Source organism: Drosophila kikkawai, chromosome 3R, assembly GCF_030179895.1.
Source record: "Drosophila kikkawai strain 14028-0561.14 chromosome 3R, DkikHiC1v2, whole genome shotgun sequence".
NCBI classification, from domain to species: Eukaryota; Metazoa; Arthropoda; class Insecta; order Diptera; family Drosophilidae; genus Drosophila; species Drosophila kikkawai.
In genome coordinates, this window is record NC_091731.1 from 7,708,518 (window position 1) to 7,728,118 (window position 19,601).

At 40.2% G+C, this 19,601-nt stretch overlaps 2 protein-coding genes across 2 annotated transcripts; one reads left to right on the forward strand and one right to left on the reverse strand.

The window, feature by feature from the left end:
* Positions 1-910: 910 nt before the first annotated feature.
* Positions 911-1,430, reverse strand: LOC108073328 (uncharacterized). The gene has a single exon (XM_017164888.3). It carries the CDS (start codon positions 1,403-1,405, stop codon positions 983-985), a length of 423 nt encoding a protein of 140 aa, XP_017020377.1. The 5' UTR covers positions 1,406-1,430; the 3' UTR covers positions 911-982.
* A 1,032-nt stretch (positions 1,431-2,462) lies between these two features.
* Positions 2,463-14,251, forward strand: LOC108073449 (uncharacterized). The gene is made up of 3 exons (XM_017165073.3): positions 2,463-4,407; positions 12,294-13,207; positions 13,394-14,251. Exons 1-3 carry the CDS (start codon positions 3,609-3,611, stop codon positions 13,733-13,735), a joined length of 2,055 nt encoding a protein of 684 aa, XP_017020562.2. The 5' UTR covers positions 2,463-3,608; the 3' UTR covers positions 13,736-14,251.
* Positions 14,252-19,601: the final 5,350 nt, after the last annotated feature.

Genomic DNA, 19,601 nt, shown 5'->3' on the forward strand with positions numbered 1-19,601 from the left:
AAATATCAGCGATGTTTTCAACTTAACAACTGAAAATATAATAAAATAAAAAAAAAAATAAAATAAATATATATATAAAAACAAAAAAGGAAATGTATACCAAAATTCAACATGGCAATGGCGGCAACATAGCATGCCATGTCAACATGGCAATGGCAACATAGCATGCCATGTCATGAAAATCAGAAAACTATATTTCAATACTTTATATTGAATACCTTTCTTTTTCTTTTAAATTAATGTAAGTAAGTAAAGTAGAGCAATTAAAATAAGCAAATGGAGAACAGACTCGATAAAAATAAAGTTATTTAGAATATTTCGACCCAAAATTAAGCAACCGCACCTGATCCCATATTTTTACAGCCCTAATTTTCTGATCACATTTGTTTAGACGTAAAGTAAAAGAGTTTCAAAATTCGAAGAGAGTAATTAGTGAGAATAAGAGAACAAGATATATCTGAATTTGAGTAAAATTCACCTCAAATGAGAAGAGAAACAGAGAGAGAGCCAGCAAATGTTGCCAGAGAGTGGTGAGATCGATCCCGGACGATCTGGTACTTTTGGTCGCTCGTGTACTGGCGATCTGGCAACACTGGCCGCTATGCACTGACGATTTGGCAACGCTGGTCAATAATGGCACGAGCTACCAGTGTTGCCAGACTTTTCGGTCCCAGCGACCAGTGTTGCCAGACTTTTCGGTCCCAGCGACCAAAAGTGCCAGATCGGGCGATCTGAGGGTTTCGCGTTCGAGTGTGCCCAGACGCCACGAAAGCGCGCCTTTTTCCTGGGATTTTCCGATCTCTGAGGTTTTCAACGCAAACCACTGCGGGCACACTAAACCCACCAACTGGAAAATTCTAAAATGCCTATGTGTTTTTAACACAATTTTCAGTTGGTTTTCTGGTTTATTTTTTTACAAATACCATTTATTTTTCTATTAAATATACTGAAATTAACATTAGGAATTAAATATAAAATACAACTAATTTACTTCCCCCTTTGGCTTCATGAAATCCCTGACCCAATGTCCGAATCTACCGGAAGTGGCACACCTGTAGGCCCTCAAGGCCCACTCATCCGGTTGATTCCTCCGCTCTTCCCTCCGGTTGCAGTAGTTCACCACAAGCATCAGTTCCTCCATTTGGTTGTGCCCTGCAAAGATCTTGGCTATGCGCCTCGCCTGGTAGCCACTCTCGTCGGTCCAGAGGCCCAGGGATTTAACCAAACACCTCAGAGTAGCTGCCTCCTTGTCTTGGGTAGCCTGCCGGCAACTACCCAGATCTTTGTAGACTTGCTCCTGCTTGGGCAGTTGCCACAATGAAGCTGCCTCGGTTGTAATGGCCACCAGCAGCAGCAGGAGGATGCAGCTCATCCAGCGAATATAATCCAGTTTTGAGTAATTCATTCTGCTTCCGACTGAGAAATGAAGCTCAGACCGAAAGGCACTTCTCTTTTTATAGAAAAACGAATAGTCCCATTTGCAAAACCATTTACCTGGAGCGACATCAGGTCGGCGACTGACGTAATGTGCGAGGAACTTTCCAGCTTCTCCACATTAAAAGTATTGCTGAATATTAATTATATAAATACTAATTATAAATACAAACTAAGAAGTATAAAAAAATTAAGAATTTTTAAGGAAATTAAAGTTGATTTTTTAAAATTAAGTTGAATAAATAAAATTTCAACCAAATGCTAAGGGAATCATGCCCTTTCGATGGATTTTGCAACAGGATAACGATCCAAAGCATACCTCAAAAGTCATCATGGCCTAGATTAGGGACAACAAGGTAACCATTATGGATTAGATAAGTTAAACTCGATCGGAAATATATGGGGAGGCTTGGAGCGTCGAATATGAACCAACGTATTCAAAAATTATGAAGATTTGATGAAAAAACCTGGTCTGAGTTTCTAGTACTAACTTGGCACTGACTTCCAAGATAATAGCGAAAATAGCCTAAAATATGAGTGGATATATTGGATACTAGTGCAAGTTTACTAACAAGAAGAAAAAAGTGCAAAATATCTAATACGTTCCGAGTTCTACGCTTAGAAGAATGTCTGTACTTATTATTTTGTCCAACCCATTTTCATGCTTTTTGGATAAAATTGCTCCCTGTCTTTAAACTTAAAATGTAAAATCCTTTTGACAGCTATTTTTATTATCTAGAATAAGTACGAAAACTAAAAATAAAATGGATTTTTTCATAAAGTTGATTAAACAAATTTTATAGGACTTGAAACAAATCTCATACGCATGTACTTATTTTTTCGGCCAGTAGTGTATATGGGTAAACTCGGGAATACACTTTGAATTGCGCGGCATAGCAGCAGAGAGACGATGGCAGTCTCTGCCTGTGTGGTGGTGAGTGAATAAAGAAAGATTCAGTATTCGTATTCGTACTCAGTCAGTTCGTTCAGTGTTCACTATTCAGATACAGATACCAGATACTCAGTCAGGTTCAGTTCGTGTTCGTGTTCAGTTCAGTTGAGTAGCGAATCGGAGACGTTCGTGCTGCGTTGATTTAAAACGGACAAAACTGCGTCTGCCCGAGCGATTTAATATTTTATACTTCAAACTAAAAAAAGAACACAAAAAATAATTTTTTAAAAATTTCAAATTACAAATTTCACTCAATGCAGACGGTTGTGCCGCGGAAGAAGTTGTGACTTGAGAATTTCCAAGGAGAAAATAATCGTCGCGTTGGTTGTGATCTGCAGCCGGAGATCGTGGAACGTGAAATATTTGTAGATTTGAAGCGCCTGAAATTTTCGAAGAAATAGCAAAATCTGCTATAGTTTGTGGAGCTACTATCAGAATTTGTTGGCCTTTATGTCAAATATATTTTCAAAGACTAGTTTGTCCAAAAGGCCACACGGCGAAAATTTCTTAAGCCCTCTGGGCCACCTACTAGGTTTCTTCGGGCGGAGAGGAGATCGTACTCCACTGCGTGTTCCCAGAGTGAAAAGTGCGAGGAAGTCCGGAATCAGAATCCGCGACGCCATATTTGTCTTGTAACCTGATCGAAAGCCCGTGTCTGTGTTCAGCTCCAGTGTGTGTGTGTCCGCGTGTGTGTTGGCCTATAGACGTCTCGGCCAACGGAAGTTGGACGTTGGCGACTGTTAAAAGAACTCGACCCGAGATTCACTTAATTCCGACTAAAGCCTGGATTGTAGATCGATAATTAAATTGCCCAAGTGATTGCCTAGGTGCGCGGCCCCACCACCACCACCATGCACCAGTGTACGTACGCCAGTGCTGGTGTAAGGCGCTAGTGTTGGTGCAAGTGCTTCTGTGTGCGCGGCAAGAAATAGCCGCTTACCTAAGCGAAAAAGTTCTCTCTCAACGGCTTGAGAACCGAACCTGGTCACCGACACAGGCACAGTTAAATACATACACCAGCAGCCAGACAACGAAATACCTGTGCACACGGACGTGGATAGCACACGAAGCAAAACCAGAAAATCCACATTGCTTGAGCCCGCTTCCCCTTCGCCTCCCGTCACTCTTCACGACTAGTTTGGATTCGTGCCTGAGTTTCACCAGCTACGAAACCTTCTCCACGGCGACTGTTGCTCTGCCACTGGGTCTGCTCAGCCGGACAATGGGTGACTCCACGCCCATCTGCCGCTGCCGCGTGCTCTACCTGGGAAGCGCCGTTCCGCGCCAGAGCAAGGACGGGCTGCAGGGCATCCAGGAGCCGCTGCGCAGCTTGTACCCTTCGGAGGGGGCCGTGGGCGCCAAGGGCATTGATAGTTGGCTGAGCGTGTGGTCGAATGGCATTTTGCTGGAAAACGTTGACGAGAACCTCAAGCAAATAACGCGGTTCTTTCCGATCGAGTCGCTGCACTACTGCGCAGCCGTTCGCCAGGTGATGATCCCGGAGCGAGGCAACTCTCATCCCGAGCCCAAGTTCCTGCCGTTGGACTCGCCCTTTGCACGAGCCCCGCGAGCCCAGCATCCCCCTATATTCGCCGCCATCCTCCGCCGAACCACCGGAATCAAGGTGCTCGAGTGCCACGTCTTCATCTGCAAGCGGGAGGCGGCTGCAAACGCTCTAGTCAGGTGTTGCTTCCACGCCTACGCCGACAACTCGTACGCCCGCCAGCTGGAGACGGGCGGCGGAGGTGGCAGTGGGGGAAGCAGCGTCTATGGTACTCTGAAGAGCGCGGCTGGCAGCAAGTCCAACGGCGACCTGACCAATGTCGGGCCGGCCAATGGCGGCGGAAGCCACCATCTCGCCCTCTCCGCCCAAGGCGGCTGGAGGTCGCGGGCCGGCAGCACAACGACTCTCAACAGTCTAGGGCGCGCCTCTAACGGCCACGCCCCCAACGGATCCGCTCTGGGCATGAACGGCGGCAGCTCTGGCAGCGCCGCAGAGGGTTACACATCCGTCAAGAACTGTAAGTACGCTATGTAAACAGCCCCAAGGCTTAAACAGGTAATTAAACGTTTTTCAGCAATAGTTAGCATCACAAGAATGTATGTCTATTTATAACGCTATGCACAACGGGCCAATGTTTTTGACTAATGTAACATTAAACACGTAATCATCCACTCTCCACTTTACAAGAAGTTAATACACTAAATGTGCGATCGTATATGCAGATATTTTCCTGATCCAAGCCATCTATTCCATATCCAGCATTGTGTCGTTCTGTACAATCGCACTGCTCACCTGGAATGGTGTTAGTTTTTGTTGTCCATGTGATATCAGCGGCCATACATTCGACTGAGCTGTGCGAAATTGGGCTGCTTGCGAGAGTATTTGCGGAGAGGGGCTCTCCTTGACCGTTTGCTTCAGCACACCTGCTTAGGACAGGTACTCGCCGGCTCGGACACACCTAAGACCCTACTAAAAGAGACAGATCTCTAAGCCAAAAGTATTTGGGTGCAGCGCAGGTATTCAGTATTGACCATTTTATGATAGGCCTGCAGACGTCCAACAGACGACGCGACTGCGCAAAGACCCTACCCTAACTCACTGGTGAAACCTTGACGACTCTAACGATGGCGATGGTGACGGCGTCGAAGTCTCGACTCAAAGAAAAAGAAATACTTTTTGCTGTTTTGCTGCGTTCCAAACACTTTCCACTCATTTAAATTTTAACGGCAGAGACATGCCAGCGCAGCGGGCAGAAGCCGAAAAGAAGCTTAAATAGCCGTTTTATGACTCGGCTGTTTCTGAGTTCCTTGGTTGTAGCGAAGTTATGATAATTACTGTGTAACTCGCAGAAGCTGAGCAAACAGACGAGCTAAGAAGTATTGATCTCTATCTCGCCATTTAAAAATCTGAGTGTTGTTGTTGAGTTTCGCTCCGACCGAACTACTGTCAATCCCACTCCCAAGCTGTTAATTTGCTTATGTATCGACACAGGTATATCCGCTGGTTCGGTTGTATGAGCATTCGCTAAGGAAAGTAATAGAGAAATGACGTAGACGTTGGCTTGCCTGCCCTGGCTTTGTATTACCTAATCATGCCGAAACTAAATTTAAAATCATTTTATCTTGTTAGGCTAAAAAATGTTTGGTAAGGATAGTTGGCAACTTTGCCGGGAAAATTACAAACATACCCTGCACAAAATCATTCCCTTTTTCGCTTTCCCAGCATTTATTTCAAAAGCCAGTATTTCATTTTTTCCCCGTAAGGTACCTTTTGTTATTGCATTTTTGTACAATATTTGTTATATTAATATATTCTTACTAATATAAAAAATGTGCTGAAATATTACTTTTAATATATATTTATTTTTTTACCTTTGACTAACTTTGTTTTGTGACTTATTATTGGTTTTAATTTTTGAAAATCGGACGACTATATCATTAATTAATTAATAATTATCAGAAAAAAAACTTCGAGGTTTTTTCAACCTATTTTTATATACTCTGAGTGTACGCATATTCTATTACTTCAGAATTTCGATTTTAATTTATTAAAATCGGGCGACTATATCATATGTACATAGTTGCCAAGAAACGATTGGTAGACGTAAAAAATTTGAAAGCTGTAAAAGCTGTAAATGTAAAACTTAGTGCAATGAAGTTTGATATTACTTCGTTTTATTCTCAGCATATTTATAATTTAAATCTAAAATAAGATATTTTATACAATTTTAATATAAAGTTGTTTACATTTTATTAAAAGGAAATAATTATGTATATGCCATGTAAAAATATATATATTTGAAATATTATTTGTCGAAATGGGATCGATCCTTAATGATCCAATTACAAACTGCAGGGGTATACAAACTTCGGCGTACCGACGCTATAGCTGCTTTTCTTGTTGAAATATGTCTTTCCGTTTCTTTCACTTATCTGTTCTGTTTTATACCTAAGATGTTGGCATAACAAGAACTATCTTACCACATATTAGGTTGCTCGATCAACACCGAATGAAAGCCTCCTCTTGGTCATTCTTCGGCCAATTACCTGTTTTTGCATTGGTCACAAACCAGCCCTTCAGGCACCTACAAGATTGTCTCCCATTGACCATGATGTACTAGCCGAACAGGTTGGCGGGCGCTGTGAAGACTCGTGTGGAGGTTACTGATGAGGTTGTATGTTAGACTTTGTGGTAAGAGAACCGGGACCATACTCATTATACACATGCAAGTGCGCTCATCGAGTAAATAAATCGGGATAAGCGCGTGAGAAAATTCGGCTGGGGCCTTCTAATTTTCTGGGGTGTTGACCCGTCGCTTTCTTATTCTACGAGCTCGGAGCGCTGGGAAGTCACTAGGCAAGTGTGAAATCGCTGGGGAAAAGAGAGAGTTGCGGAGACGCTCGCCAGAATACGTCAATGTGAGAGTATTTGAGTGAAACTCTGCCGAGAAGCGATAATATCTTTTGTTGAACACGCTCATCTCCGGCAATCCCATGGCGGTATGTGTGTAAGATTTTCTATTCATTAACATTTTTAATTTGCCTCGCGCTGTAGTCACATCCAAGATTAAGGTTATCATTGCTCACCGAGAAATATATTCCCTTCCATTGGGATGAACCTAGGAATACTACAAATAAAAGTGTAAAAGGCTCCTAACAATCTACTATATTTATATTTATACATACAATATATTAAAATCTTGTATTTATAATAAAATGTAATTTTGAACTACGGTTAATTGCATCATCTTATCTCTAAAAGTTCAAGAAAGTATCCTTAAGAGAACTTAGCTGTATAGTTATCGTAAAACATACATATATATCTGCGAAATTAAATACTATCGGCTAGGCTTATTATATATAAAAGCTAAGTATTTCCAATTTTTATTATATTTTCTTGACCCCGCCACTATAAAGTATATATATGTATGTATATACGTGATCAGCATTACCAGCAGAGTCGATCTAGCCATGTCCGTCTGTCTGTCCGTTTTTACGCAAACTAGTCTGTTATCTGAATGAGACTTTGCAGGTAGTCTTTTGACCCGCACTCGTATATAAGTCGGAACGGGTCGGATCGGACGACTATATCATATAGATGTCATTAAAGAGATCCAACATTTTTTGAAAAAAATTATTATATATATACTTTGCTGGTTTTCAGCATTTTTTTATTTAATCTGAGACATGGTCATTTTGTTGTATTCTAGAATTTCGATTTTAATTTGATAAAAATCGGACGACTATATCATATAGCTCCCATAGGAACGATCGGGAAATTAATATAAAAGAAATATAAGTTTGCTGTTTTTCAACATATTTTACTTTACTTTTAGATGTAGAATGCAGATATTTATTATAATTATTATAATCGGACGACTATATTATATAATTATCATGTGAACGATCAGTAGGTGTAGGGCAAATGCAAAGCTGTGAATGTAAAACTGAAATATAGTATGTAGAGGTTAAGGTAATGAAACTTATTATTACTTTGTTTATTTTTTTGTTTTTGAAATTTGATCAAAAATATATAATTATTATTACTATTAATAAATATAAATATTTTGCATATATCACCTGTTACTTTTTCTTTTCATTCTTTTTAATCATATTCTTTTTAATTCTTCTCAATGTATTCACTTGACTACTAAATAACTGAATTACTGAAAATATTCGATATTCTAAACAGTTTTTATTTAAGCAGCTGTTTCTAGTCGAAAATATCGGCTACCTATCGCGATGCATTGATACTTAATTTTAATTTACTCTTTCAAGAAACTATCCAGAATTATTTAATTATATACACGTAGGGTTTTTCATCTCACCCAATATATATTTTTCTCTGTGTAAGCATTCCTACCATATTAAACAAATCCCAGTTATATAAATCCTACTTCTTGGAACTTTAATTTAGAGAAGAAATATGCAAGACAAGATTTATATACATTTATTTATTTTTTAATTTTTCTAGTCTCCTAGCTGTTAAATTTCAGTATAATCAAAATAATGACTTTAAAATTATAAATATGAACTATTTACGTTTGAAATGTAATGTGAATATGTGTGACTTCGTTACAGCTTTGGTCTGGCTAATTATTTACTACATAATTTTTATTTATCACAAATTCAAGATAATTTTTCTATTGAACAAATTTTTAGGAGATCGAATGGACTATGAAATGAATCTTTCTTTGTTCAGAACTACTTCCTATGAATGTGCATAATGAGTTCCAGATATGTTTATGTCTTCTGTGATTTCTAAGAGCTGTAAAGTTAAATACTAGTGTAGAGTTGTCAGAATCATCGGAGAAACCTCAGTTCCTCGACTATAAGAGAGAGATTTTTTAAACGACCACCTCTATATTAGCATGTGAATTATCATTCACTGCACTACATTGGAAAGTGTCCGTGAGAGTGCCCACTTGACCATGACAGAAGCCTCGAAGCATCGCAAGAGCCATTTCTGCAGCAACTCTTCTTCTCCTCAGCCGGCTTCCGCTGGGGCTGCAACATTTTGAGCGGCTATTACGATCATCGTTTACGTCCATTTGGCAACAATCTGTATTGCTGCTGCTATTGCATTATTATTATGCAAAGAGGCTTCGGAGTAGCTGAGAAAAGGAAGCGAAAAGTAAGGGGAGCGGTTCCTAGGCAGTTGGAACAAATTATCCGAAATCAAGATGCAGTTGAATAACTCGTTTGCAAGCGAACACCTTCATGTCGGTGAGCTATATTTAATTTTAGTAATATTTAATGCACATGTTCAATTTTTGTGATGGCATAAAGCTTGTACAACTTGAGTAGCCAATAGTAAAGCAGCACTCTTATTATGAATATTAATAATTAGGTTATTGTCAAGTAATTGTAACAATTGGGATCATAATATTAAAAGGAAAATTTATCTTGAAGTAACCCATACATAATTATGTTCATTCGCAAGCAACGCAAGTATTTATTGATTTCAAAATAATGCTCTTCTTACTTTTTAACAGTAAATGTCGTATTTATTTCAAACTGAAAACTGGAAACCCGGGGTTTCATATTTACTCGAATTGTTAAACGGTCTGTATTTTGTGATAACAAACAATAACTAAATATAACTTAAAATTTGTAATGAAAAACACAAAACAGAATTTCAAAACCGTTCAATTGAACTCTTAGGCAGGACTTTCTTGACTAGCTTAAATTAGATAAAGTTTCTCCCAGTTGCACTTGGATCCTAAACATTCTGCATGCTATGCACCGGTCTCTCACTGGATCGTAGATTACTAAGTCTAAGTAGTCACCTGATGTAAACGAATGAATAAAATGGAATCATTCGAATTTCCAGACAGAAAAGGCACGATAAGGTGGTTTGTGAACAAATTTATAGTAAACTCTTCGAGTGTTGACAAAGGCATTAATCATATTTATTCAACTGGGGATCGCCTGAACTATATACATACCTATCTCTGCGAACTGCTATTTATTTGCATCCGTGTGATTTTGATTCAGCTGTGCGCTCATTCGCCTGACATTCCAATCTGGCATGGTCGGCCTAGATTCCGTCTTGGAGTTGCACGTGCGTCCCTCCAACGCTGTAACCCGAAGCTCTGCAAACGCAGTGATCGAAACAGCAGGAAAACTGCATGCCTTACGACTGGTTTTAGCTCTGTGTTCGTTTTCTTTCGATCGTTTTTCGTTTCAACCAGTAAGGCGGGCAGCGCAGGGAAGTAAATATTCGCAAGCGCTGGGCGCAGTTTTGGTTGCTGCCACTCCTGTTTCCGACTGGCTGGAATTCGAGGGGCTCCGAAACGGCTAAATGCCAGCAGAGTGTTTTGGCAAGCGTTGGCTATGTGGTATTTCGACTCGAGTCGCCTTCCCTGCGCTACAAATTAACATCGAGTCGGCTCGTAGCACATATGCACGTTGTATGTACGGTTGTCTGTATGTAACTATGGCCATGTATATGTAAACCCAGCTATCTCGGGGAAGTTGAGCTTAGAAATCCATTTTCACGCACGCGTGCGCGTCCGCTGTCCCTCGGCAAGTGAGTGAGAGTATCAATTTTACTTTTAGCTTATGCCGACTACTCTGCTTCCAACGAGTATGACGTAAGGCGGCAGCTCAGAGATAGCTCGGTTGTTAATACGTTTTCATGGGTTTGCGCCACACAAGCAGGGAAGTTTTATAGCAAATTAAACTCCAGATAATACAGCCTGAGAAACAAGTGGAAGCATAATTAGCTTTCTGCTATTTAGTCCGCTGAAATCGAAGCCAGAAGACGGGATTGGACAATTAAATGTCGAGGAATCCAACTCACTTCCGCAGCCATTTACGCAAATCGCAGTCAGTACTCGGTAAAAGTAGCGACATAATTGCAAAGCAACAAGGTGAAACCGACTAATAAAGCTTTCTTCTCACTTGAGTGGGGTTAATTGGTAAATCGGCGACAGTTCCATCTATATCGCGTCAGGATAATTGTGTTGATGGTTTTAATGGCTTGCTTCTAATACTAAAATATTTTTCACCGGTATGGGACTTTGAACTATTTGTGAGTATAAACTCACTTTGAACTCATGCTCAGGCTGTCAAGTTAAGAAAGAGCAACCAGTTAAGTGTACGTAATTTAAGATTTTAGGATTTTAGTCTGCAGCTAATTAGGCTCCCCCCCATGCAGGTTTTCCCAGAAAACAACTATTGTTCCTGTTCAACTTTGGCTCGTGATGGCCACGGAGTTTGCTCCTATTATACAAGACAGCTGAGTCTATTGACCCCGGGAAAGGGTCTCTCATGTTGCCGTGTGAGAAAAGAAGGCCTTGCTAAAGACCAGAAATGTAATAACAAAACAAACCTTAGGATACAAACCACAAACGGTGGGCATAAAGTAAATAAAAGCATAGAGAAGATTCAAATACGGCCTCAAAAGACAATCGCTAAGTGACTCGTCGCTTCGGCTTGGCTGGCAATGTGGCCAAGAGTAGACGGAAAGTGGGGCGGGTCCAGACGATCGGGTTCGGCTCTGGGGCTGGTTGGGTCTGGTACCGGCTGAACGGAACCAAGCCGGACAGCGGGTCAGGGGTATAGCGACAGGTGTAGCCACGCTTATGTTATTAAATTACCGTTATTTATTATGAAACCGTTGCCGCCGTGACCCAAATGCACTGCAGAACAGCGACAACTGCTGCTGACTGTCTTATAGGTGGTGGGCCCGGTTCCGTTGAGTGAGTAGAGAAGCAGTGGACAAGTCGAACCCATTCAATCGCAATCTGGCCAGTTAATTTGAATGCCGTCGACCGACCAGTGGTCTTGGCCCGTTTTCATTCACACAGTATAAGAGTGGATTAGACATGCTTAGTCGATGGCCAGCGCTTTGATTATTTTGTATTCGAGTGCTTGAGCTCCTTAACAACGCGCGGTGACACCGCACTATGGTCTAGCCAAAGTGGTCGGCTTGGCCAAAATGAATACCTTTGTGCATTTAGGATTTTTACCAAGCTTAATTTTGTAGCTTTAGGAACCTACGGGATAAAAAATGATCCGTATCCGGCAAATATACCCTACAGGCGTCATATATCCATATCGTAATCGGACAACGATTTCTGATATTTTCCATAGGAACGATCGGCAATAGTCTTGTTTTTGCATACATTTTAAAAATAGTATAGGTTTAAGATATCAAAATAAACCTTTGTTTATGTTTTCCGATTTATTGTATATTATTGCCAAGATCTGTAAAATGGTCAACCAGGACCGAAAACTTAAATACAATAAATAAAGTGGTTTTATAGCACAGACATATTTTCTTGTGAATACGCATACCGAATATCGATAGTACTTTATTTAATTATTTATTTGATTTACAAACTATCCGCCAATATTGCAGACCAGAAACGCCTAACCTGTTTCTTGTCTTTTTCAGTTTACGGGAGCAGTGCTGACCTCAACGTGACTGTCGACGACGGAGATGCATCGTATAATGGAGATGAAAACCACAAGGTGTGGAACGGATCGCAGGACCAGTTGGACAGCATCGGGGTCGTAGAGAGTCCATACGAACTGTTCTCCGGCAACACGTCTACCCTGGGGAGGCCATTAAGGGCGCGCCAGATAAGCACACCCATAGACGTGCCTCCGCCCCCCGTCAAGGAGGAGCGCAAGCCTAAACGAGATAAGAAGTCGGCCAAGTCGAGCAGCAGCCAGAGCCTGTCGGGCACGCTCATCCGTCCGAAGCCAATGCACCCAGCAGCCCTGCATCGCTCAGGAATTCAGGGGCCAGTGGGACCTGGCAGTATGATCTACGGACCTCTCCCTGCTCACGGTCCCCACGCGGCCCGCTACCATACGATCAGCCATCGCGGTTTCCCGCCAGGACCGACGGGACCTCCTCCCAGCCACCTGGCTCATCATCCACCCCCAAACCCGCATGCCCACAACCCCCATCAGTCGCAGTACCAGCACCAGCTTCACATGATGCACCACGCAGCACACCCGCAATTGTGCGGGATGCCACCCTTGCAGATACCTGTACTAATGCCGCAGCAGTACGCTACCCTGCAGCCTTCGCGCTCTTCAAGCAAGAAGAAAAAAGACAAAAAAAACGGCGGAACTGGCGGCGGAGTGCCCGTGGGCATGCCCATTGTGCCACCCATCTATGCCTACCATCAGCAGCAAGCCATGGTGTCGCCGCAGCAGTTGGCCCAGTCTCTGATCGGAGAGACACGTCCGTTAGGAAATTCCAGCCGCAAACTGGCGGCGTCGATGGGTAATGGACTAGACGACTCTGGCAACTCAGGCGCCGAGTCGCCTTCACCAGGCGGCACGGGAATCTACAAGGTGAGTCTTAGCTAAATGATCGGTCTTTGGTTGTTTTGCATTTCAGCTGTGGAGATATAGACTGGCTTTGTTTTCCACCAGGTTTACTCGGTCATAATCTAGACAAATGTATAATGTGCAGCCAGAAGACCAATTTTTAATTTCCGATTGAATATGTTTTTTAATAATCTTCATGAATACTTACAGCGCAAGGGACATCTTAACGAGCGAGCCTTCAGCTATTCCATTCGTCAGGAGCATCGCAGCCGCAGTCACGGATCCTTGGCTAGCCTGCAGTTCAACCCGCCTGACATGAAAAAGGAACGTGAGATTGCTCAATTGGTTGCTGGTCTCGACCTCAACGACGGCGAACGGCCTATGGGCATGAACACTTTGCAAAGAAAGCAAGGAATCATATCTAATGGAGGGACACCAGTTTCGGGGGGCGGGCCCGGCCCGCTGCAGCATACTCACGCTCACCCTACGCACCCACATGCCATCTATGGTCCACTGGGGCCTGCCAGCAGCTTTGGGAAGCCGCGAAGATAGAAGTGGTCTATAGTGCTGCTGGGTAGATCTACGTACTTTACAAATATATAGGTTTACGCAATGTTTAGCGATGCTGGTCAAATTAGAAAAGGGTGCGTATACCTTGATTAAACGAGTTGGCAGCCAGATTGAGCCGGATTGAGAAGACCACTGCGGAACAAAGAAGCGGAGAACTGGAGGAAGATACCCACATTGAAACCAATTTTACATAAATGAATATGTGTGCCTTATTAGGTTTATACTAAAAGTATATGCGCTCGCTAGAAACCATGTGTCTACAGATACCATATTTTAATCAATATAATCATACTGTAGAATATTATGATAAGACCACAATTAGGAGGCGATTCCAAATGTTATAGATGCCCCCGCATGGGAGACGGTTCTCCTAAAGAGCGAGTGAACACATCGTTCTGACCAAGTTTGTGTCTTAACTTGTAACCCGGATAGCTACCCCTATTTCATACAAAAACTGTATGCAATTGAATATGCACAATAAATACTTACAATAAATAATCAGGGGTACCTTACGGAATTCAGTTCTGTGGCATTCATCCCTACTACCTACATCGACAAGCGCCGTCCCACCGCACCCAAAGTGGCATTAGCATGCTTTATATAGTCCAAACGGAGTGATGCTTACGCCTGTCGCCGTCGTTGCAACAGTGTCACTTATCCTCACTTGCGTCCAAACTAAAATAATATTAATATATGTTTATTGTTCGCCCTCGAATAAGCCGTTGACGACATTGATGGTTTTGTGTGGACTGGGTCTAGCTTGACGAGTGTTCTGTGACTCGAATTTTTAATGGGGACTGTGTCTGGTTTTGGAGTTACAAATCAGAATTTGCACAACACTCAATTTTTGTACTTTGAAAGGTGGTGTATTCTGTTGTTTGATTAACGAATTTAAAACGGACTTCGGAAACAAACAAAACCAAAGGCTTACGTTTAAGCCAGACAAGGCCAGGCCAGGGATCTTATTGGCCAATAGGAGTGGCCGTGTCTCTGTGTCGGGCTTTCAGTTCCATGCCGCAATTGCAATCAATGGATCGTTACGCAATGCGCATATCTGTCTGTCGCCCAAAATGCGTGTATGCCACTGCACAATCGGCCCCTCTGTATTTCAGCGGCACACTGGCCTCTCAAAGCCTTATGGAAATTCCACAGTTTATGAAACGAGAAAATTCAGCATTCCGCAGCCAGTTTTACAGGTCTCCAAGCCAGCATGGCCAACTGGTCAATCGGACAAGTGGCAAAGCACAGGCCTCCGCATCATGGAGTTGCTGGAAAATGGTGGTAGCTGTACTAGCATAGTTCTGCAGTTTAGCCTATCCAACTTATCCAAAATTATGACGACGCACCGATGAAAATATTAATGTTACCTTGAAAAAGAAAAGCTAAAGGAATAGAATTGAATGTTGTATGTATTAAGTAAAAATAACAATTTCCACCCTTTAAAAATAGAAAATAAAAGTATAGTGGATCGAATATATAAAGAAGCAAATTTATTCCCTAAACTCTAAAAAAGCCGCAAGAGCGGCTAATAGATCAGGTGCCCCGAAGCCCTGGGCCTATATTGTGGATCTTATCTGGCTTCTCTGGCTCAGCTTGCTCACATATTGAGCTTTTTCATACAGTTCCCATACGCTCGATTTGCCTGCGCAATCTACTGCCACCGCTGGTCTTTGAGCACTGCCAACGTGTCTACAGGTAGGTAAAATTGTTAACTTTTTCAGGTAATATACACTCTGTGGAAAACGTGGGGCAGTGAGCACAGAGAGAGGATGGTTTATTGACAATTCCGTAGACGCTTTCCTTAGTGGCTGTTAACTCTATCTCTTGTGTGCCCCAGAGTAGACTTTTTGTGTGTGTTGGTTTCACCTATATGTTTAGATGTGAAGAGACGGACTGCCCGATTGAATATGTGGAATGCGGACTATCCAGTCAGCGAATGGAATTCTTGGCAAAGCCCAATACCAATCTGTAAAGCGTGGCCAATATTAAAAGAAGTAGGGCAATTTGTACAACAGTTCTAATTGAAAAACAAATGGGGTTTGGTGAATACGTTGAGGGTATAAGGAAAGTCAATTGGTGCAAAAGAAAAACGTATTAATCAGCATAGGTACATATGTATTAAGAGGCAGCTTATGGTGAACTTCTACAGCAACCGGCGTGTTTTTTTTTTACACAGCCGTCCACGTAGTGACGATGAGCACTGAGAGTGTGCGCAATACGGCAACTATATATAAATAAACATATTCTCAGCCATAAAGCACTACACCATTTGAAAGGTATTTTCAAAAGATCGTTACCATCTCTAAAGTACCGAAAACTTAATAATCTGATCTTTGTCTGAGAAAATCATCACAAACTTAAGATTATGTATTTCATTTTAAAAGCAAGACTTGTTTTATTTATTTCGTGACACAAAAGAAAAATAATGTCGATTGTTTGAATCAAGACAAGTAAAAATCTTAAAAATAGTCAAAATTCCCTATTAGAGTGTTCTGACATATTTTTGGTAGAGGAAGCTGCCGAAATTAGCATACGCTTGCAGTTTGTAATTTAATCATACAGAGATAATCGTCAACTGAATACAAAACTTAAGGGTTATATGTACATATGTAGAAGATATGGGAATTTCTATTCTGTCGAGCTTGACATTTGTACGCAAAGTACAATTGTGTATAAATGTTAATTTATAGTTTTAGCATTGGTTTTTAATTGGTGCACTTGCTCGAACTCAATAAATTGTAAATAAAGGTAAGGTTTTCGCACATGACAAATACAGAAGTCACTTTCGCGGCGAGCTGTTTAAAAACTGATTTCAGCGAAACGCCATTCGAAAATTTCAATTGGAACTATATTAAACACAAATATTTTCGAGAAGTTTTACTGTTTTGGTCGCGGTTGACATTTTAATAGAAATGCCCATATATATTTATAAATAGCATATACTAATTTGGTTTTGATAAGAACTAAAAACCTTATTTTTAAATCGTATAAAATACCTTTGTTTTGAAATATTTAATAAAATAAAACTTCTTATATTTGGTGAAAAAAATAACAAACTAAATATTATCAAGTGTCATTACATTACATATATTTATACATATTTTGGTATATCTTAATATTTTTTACATCTAACTATCGTTTATATTTCAGCTATATAAGAAAGTCGTTCGATTTTCAAAAAATTAAAACCGAAATTCTAAACAATATCTCAAAGTAAATGATGTTGAAAAACAGAGAATTTTTAGGTTTTTTTCTAAACAATTTCCGGTCGGTAAATCATATAACATATAAATGGACATGGTTTAATTTGATTTGCCAGTTGATGCTTATCAGGAATATCCACTCAGAGAGAATGCTACATTGAGTGAGAAGTAAAGACATAATTTAGGGAAAAATAAATCCATTTGATTACATTTTTGCTCAAAGGTGGTGTGAAATTTCTAAAGAAGATCAGACACAAATCTTCAAATTAAGAGGTTTAACACTTTCAATTGGATCTCGTTATCCTTTAGCCTGGTTTTTATGTAAATGTACATATGTAGCCACTCGGACAGACGGACATGACATATTACATACATATTTTAATTATGTTAATCAATAATGTGGTGGATAAAGGCTTTATATTGCCTGATACGAGATGAAGCCTGCAAATAAATAAATATTTTTCGCCATACTTTGCAGAACGGTAACTGAAGGCTCTAAGTTTTTTAAAGTGGTCTGCCAATATTGTTAATAAAAATCGCTCTAACACAAGTTTTTAAAGTAATTTTTATTATTTAAATTTCCCATCCTAAGAATGTTCCTGCCCACGGCAAGGTAATAGTGCGATAATTGAATAATGCACATTAATCTAAAAACAAGAAAGGAAGCTGACATCGGCACGCCAAAGATTGTATACCCTTGCAGTTTGCAATTGGATTATTAAGAATCGATCCATTCGGGCCAAACTAATAGAAAAAAAGGATATACCTATATTTATTTATTTGTACGCTGTATGCTTAATTCTAAATACCAGCCATATCTGCTGTGGCTTTCGGCTAAAAAAGGATATATAAAATTTGTATATTCATACATAACTTATAATAATTTGGTTTTGATAAAATAAAAACAAAGTTAAATCGTATAAAAAACTATATTTTATATTTAATATAATAATCATTTTTAAATTTAAATGCTGGAAACACACACAAAATAAAGTTTCATTAAGTTTTACCTGTACTTATTATATCTACAGTTTGACAGTTATAGTTTTACACTCGCAGCTTTATATAGAGAGTATTCAGGAGACTATATGCAAAGTTTCATTCTGATATCTTTAAAACTAAGGGAGAAGTTTGCATAGAAACGCACAGACAGAAGGACAGACGAACATGGCTTAATCGACTCGGCTGTTGATGCTGATCAAGAATATATATACTTTATAGGGTCGGAAATGTCGCCTTCACTGCGTTGCAAACTTTTGACTGAAATTATAATACCCTGTAAGGGTATAAAAATAAATAACTAAAAGTCAAAAAAATCTGCAACAAAAACGTGTGCACATTTATGCTCTCATATTGTAGCATATTTTTGGGACGGTTTATTTTGTTTGTGCTGAAGCAAGAAACTTTGTATTTTGTAATCACCAAACCTTAGAGCCCACAAGAATCTGTCACTACTTATTTACTTACTTCTTATTTAATTCGCCTGCGATTTGTATTTTAAAGCCAGGAGATGTCCCAAGGTAGATTTATTCCAGTTTTAATAATATTCTACGTTTTTTATAATATCGGTGAAATAAGGGAAATAATCCAAATCCATTTTTACAAAGTACAACATATATGTATGTTATTTTGTCTCTTGTAACCACCTAAAGCTGGCTCAGACCAAAAAAAATGTGAATAATCTAAAACATTTTTTTGGGTTTCTTTCTACAAATATCATATATAAAAGCTACGTTGCCATTCAATACTATAGTTGTCATATTGGCCGTATAAATTTGTATGAATTAGTCTAGCAGGACTCCAATTTCCCCGAACTCCCAAACTCCACTAAATAGAACAGATCTTTCAATATTTGTATTGCTATTTTAAGGGTCATCCACTTTTTTGTCGGCTTAGGTTCAGTCAGTTGGCATCTATCGCACCATGATAACACACTTTTTTTATTCCCGCTCCCAAACAGTCGAAAAAGTGCTCAAAAATTGGTCCGACCGAATGCGTTACTGTGAAACCAGCAGCGGTAGCCATTTGAATGAAACTGTTAACCTGGCCAACCTAGTAAGAAGACGTAGAAACGGATAGAGGCAGGAGGGCTTTTCCAGCCAAGAGTCTGAGTGAAAAGATGATTTTCATAAAGACAAAGGCAAATTCGATTATTTGGGATTTTTTCTGTTTTTGAGCGGCAATTACTTTTGCTCCTTCGGGTAATTGTATTAACCTCCATAAATTCTGTCAAAACTTATGCCAAGATAATTTAAGTGGGCTTTTTTATACCCTTATTATACCCTTGCAGGGTATTATAATTTCAGTCAGAAGTTTGCAACGCAGTGAAGGAGACGTTTCCGACCCTATAAAGTATATATATTCTTGATCAGCATCAACAGCCGTCCGTCCGTCCATCTGTCCGTCTGTCCGTTTCTACGGAAACTAGTCCCTCAGTTTTAAAGCTATCTGAATGAAACTTTGTATATACACTCATAAAAATATTTTTCTAGATTTCAGAAAAATCGCCATAAAAGAAAATCGCCCTTAAACTAAGAAATTTTTTCTGGAATTAAGAAAAGGTTTTCATGAATTTAAGGCAAGGCACCGTAAAATCAAGAAAAGCCGCCATAAATACACTTTTTATACCCTTGCAGGGTATTATA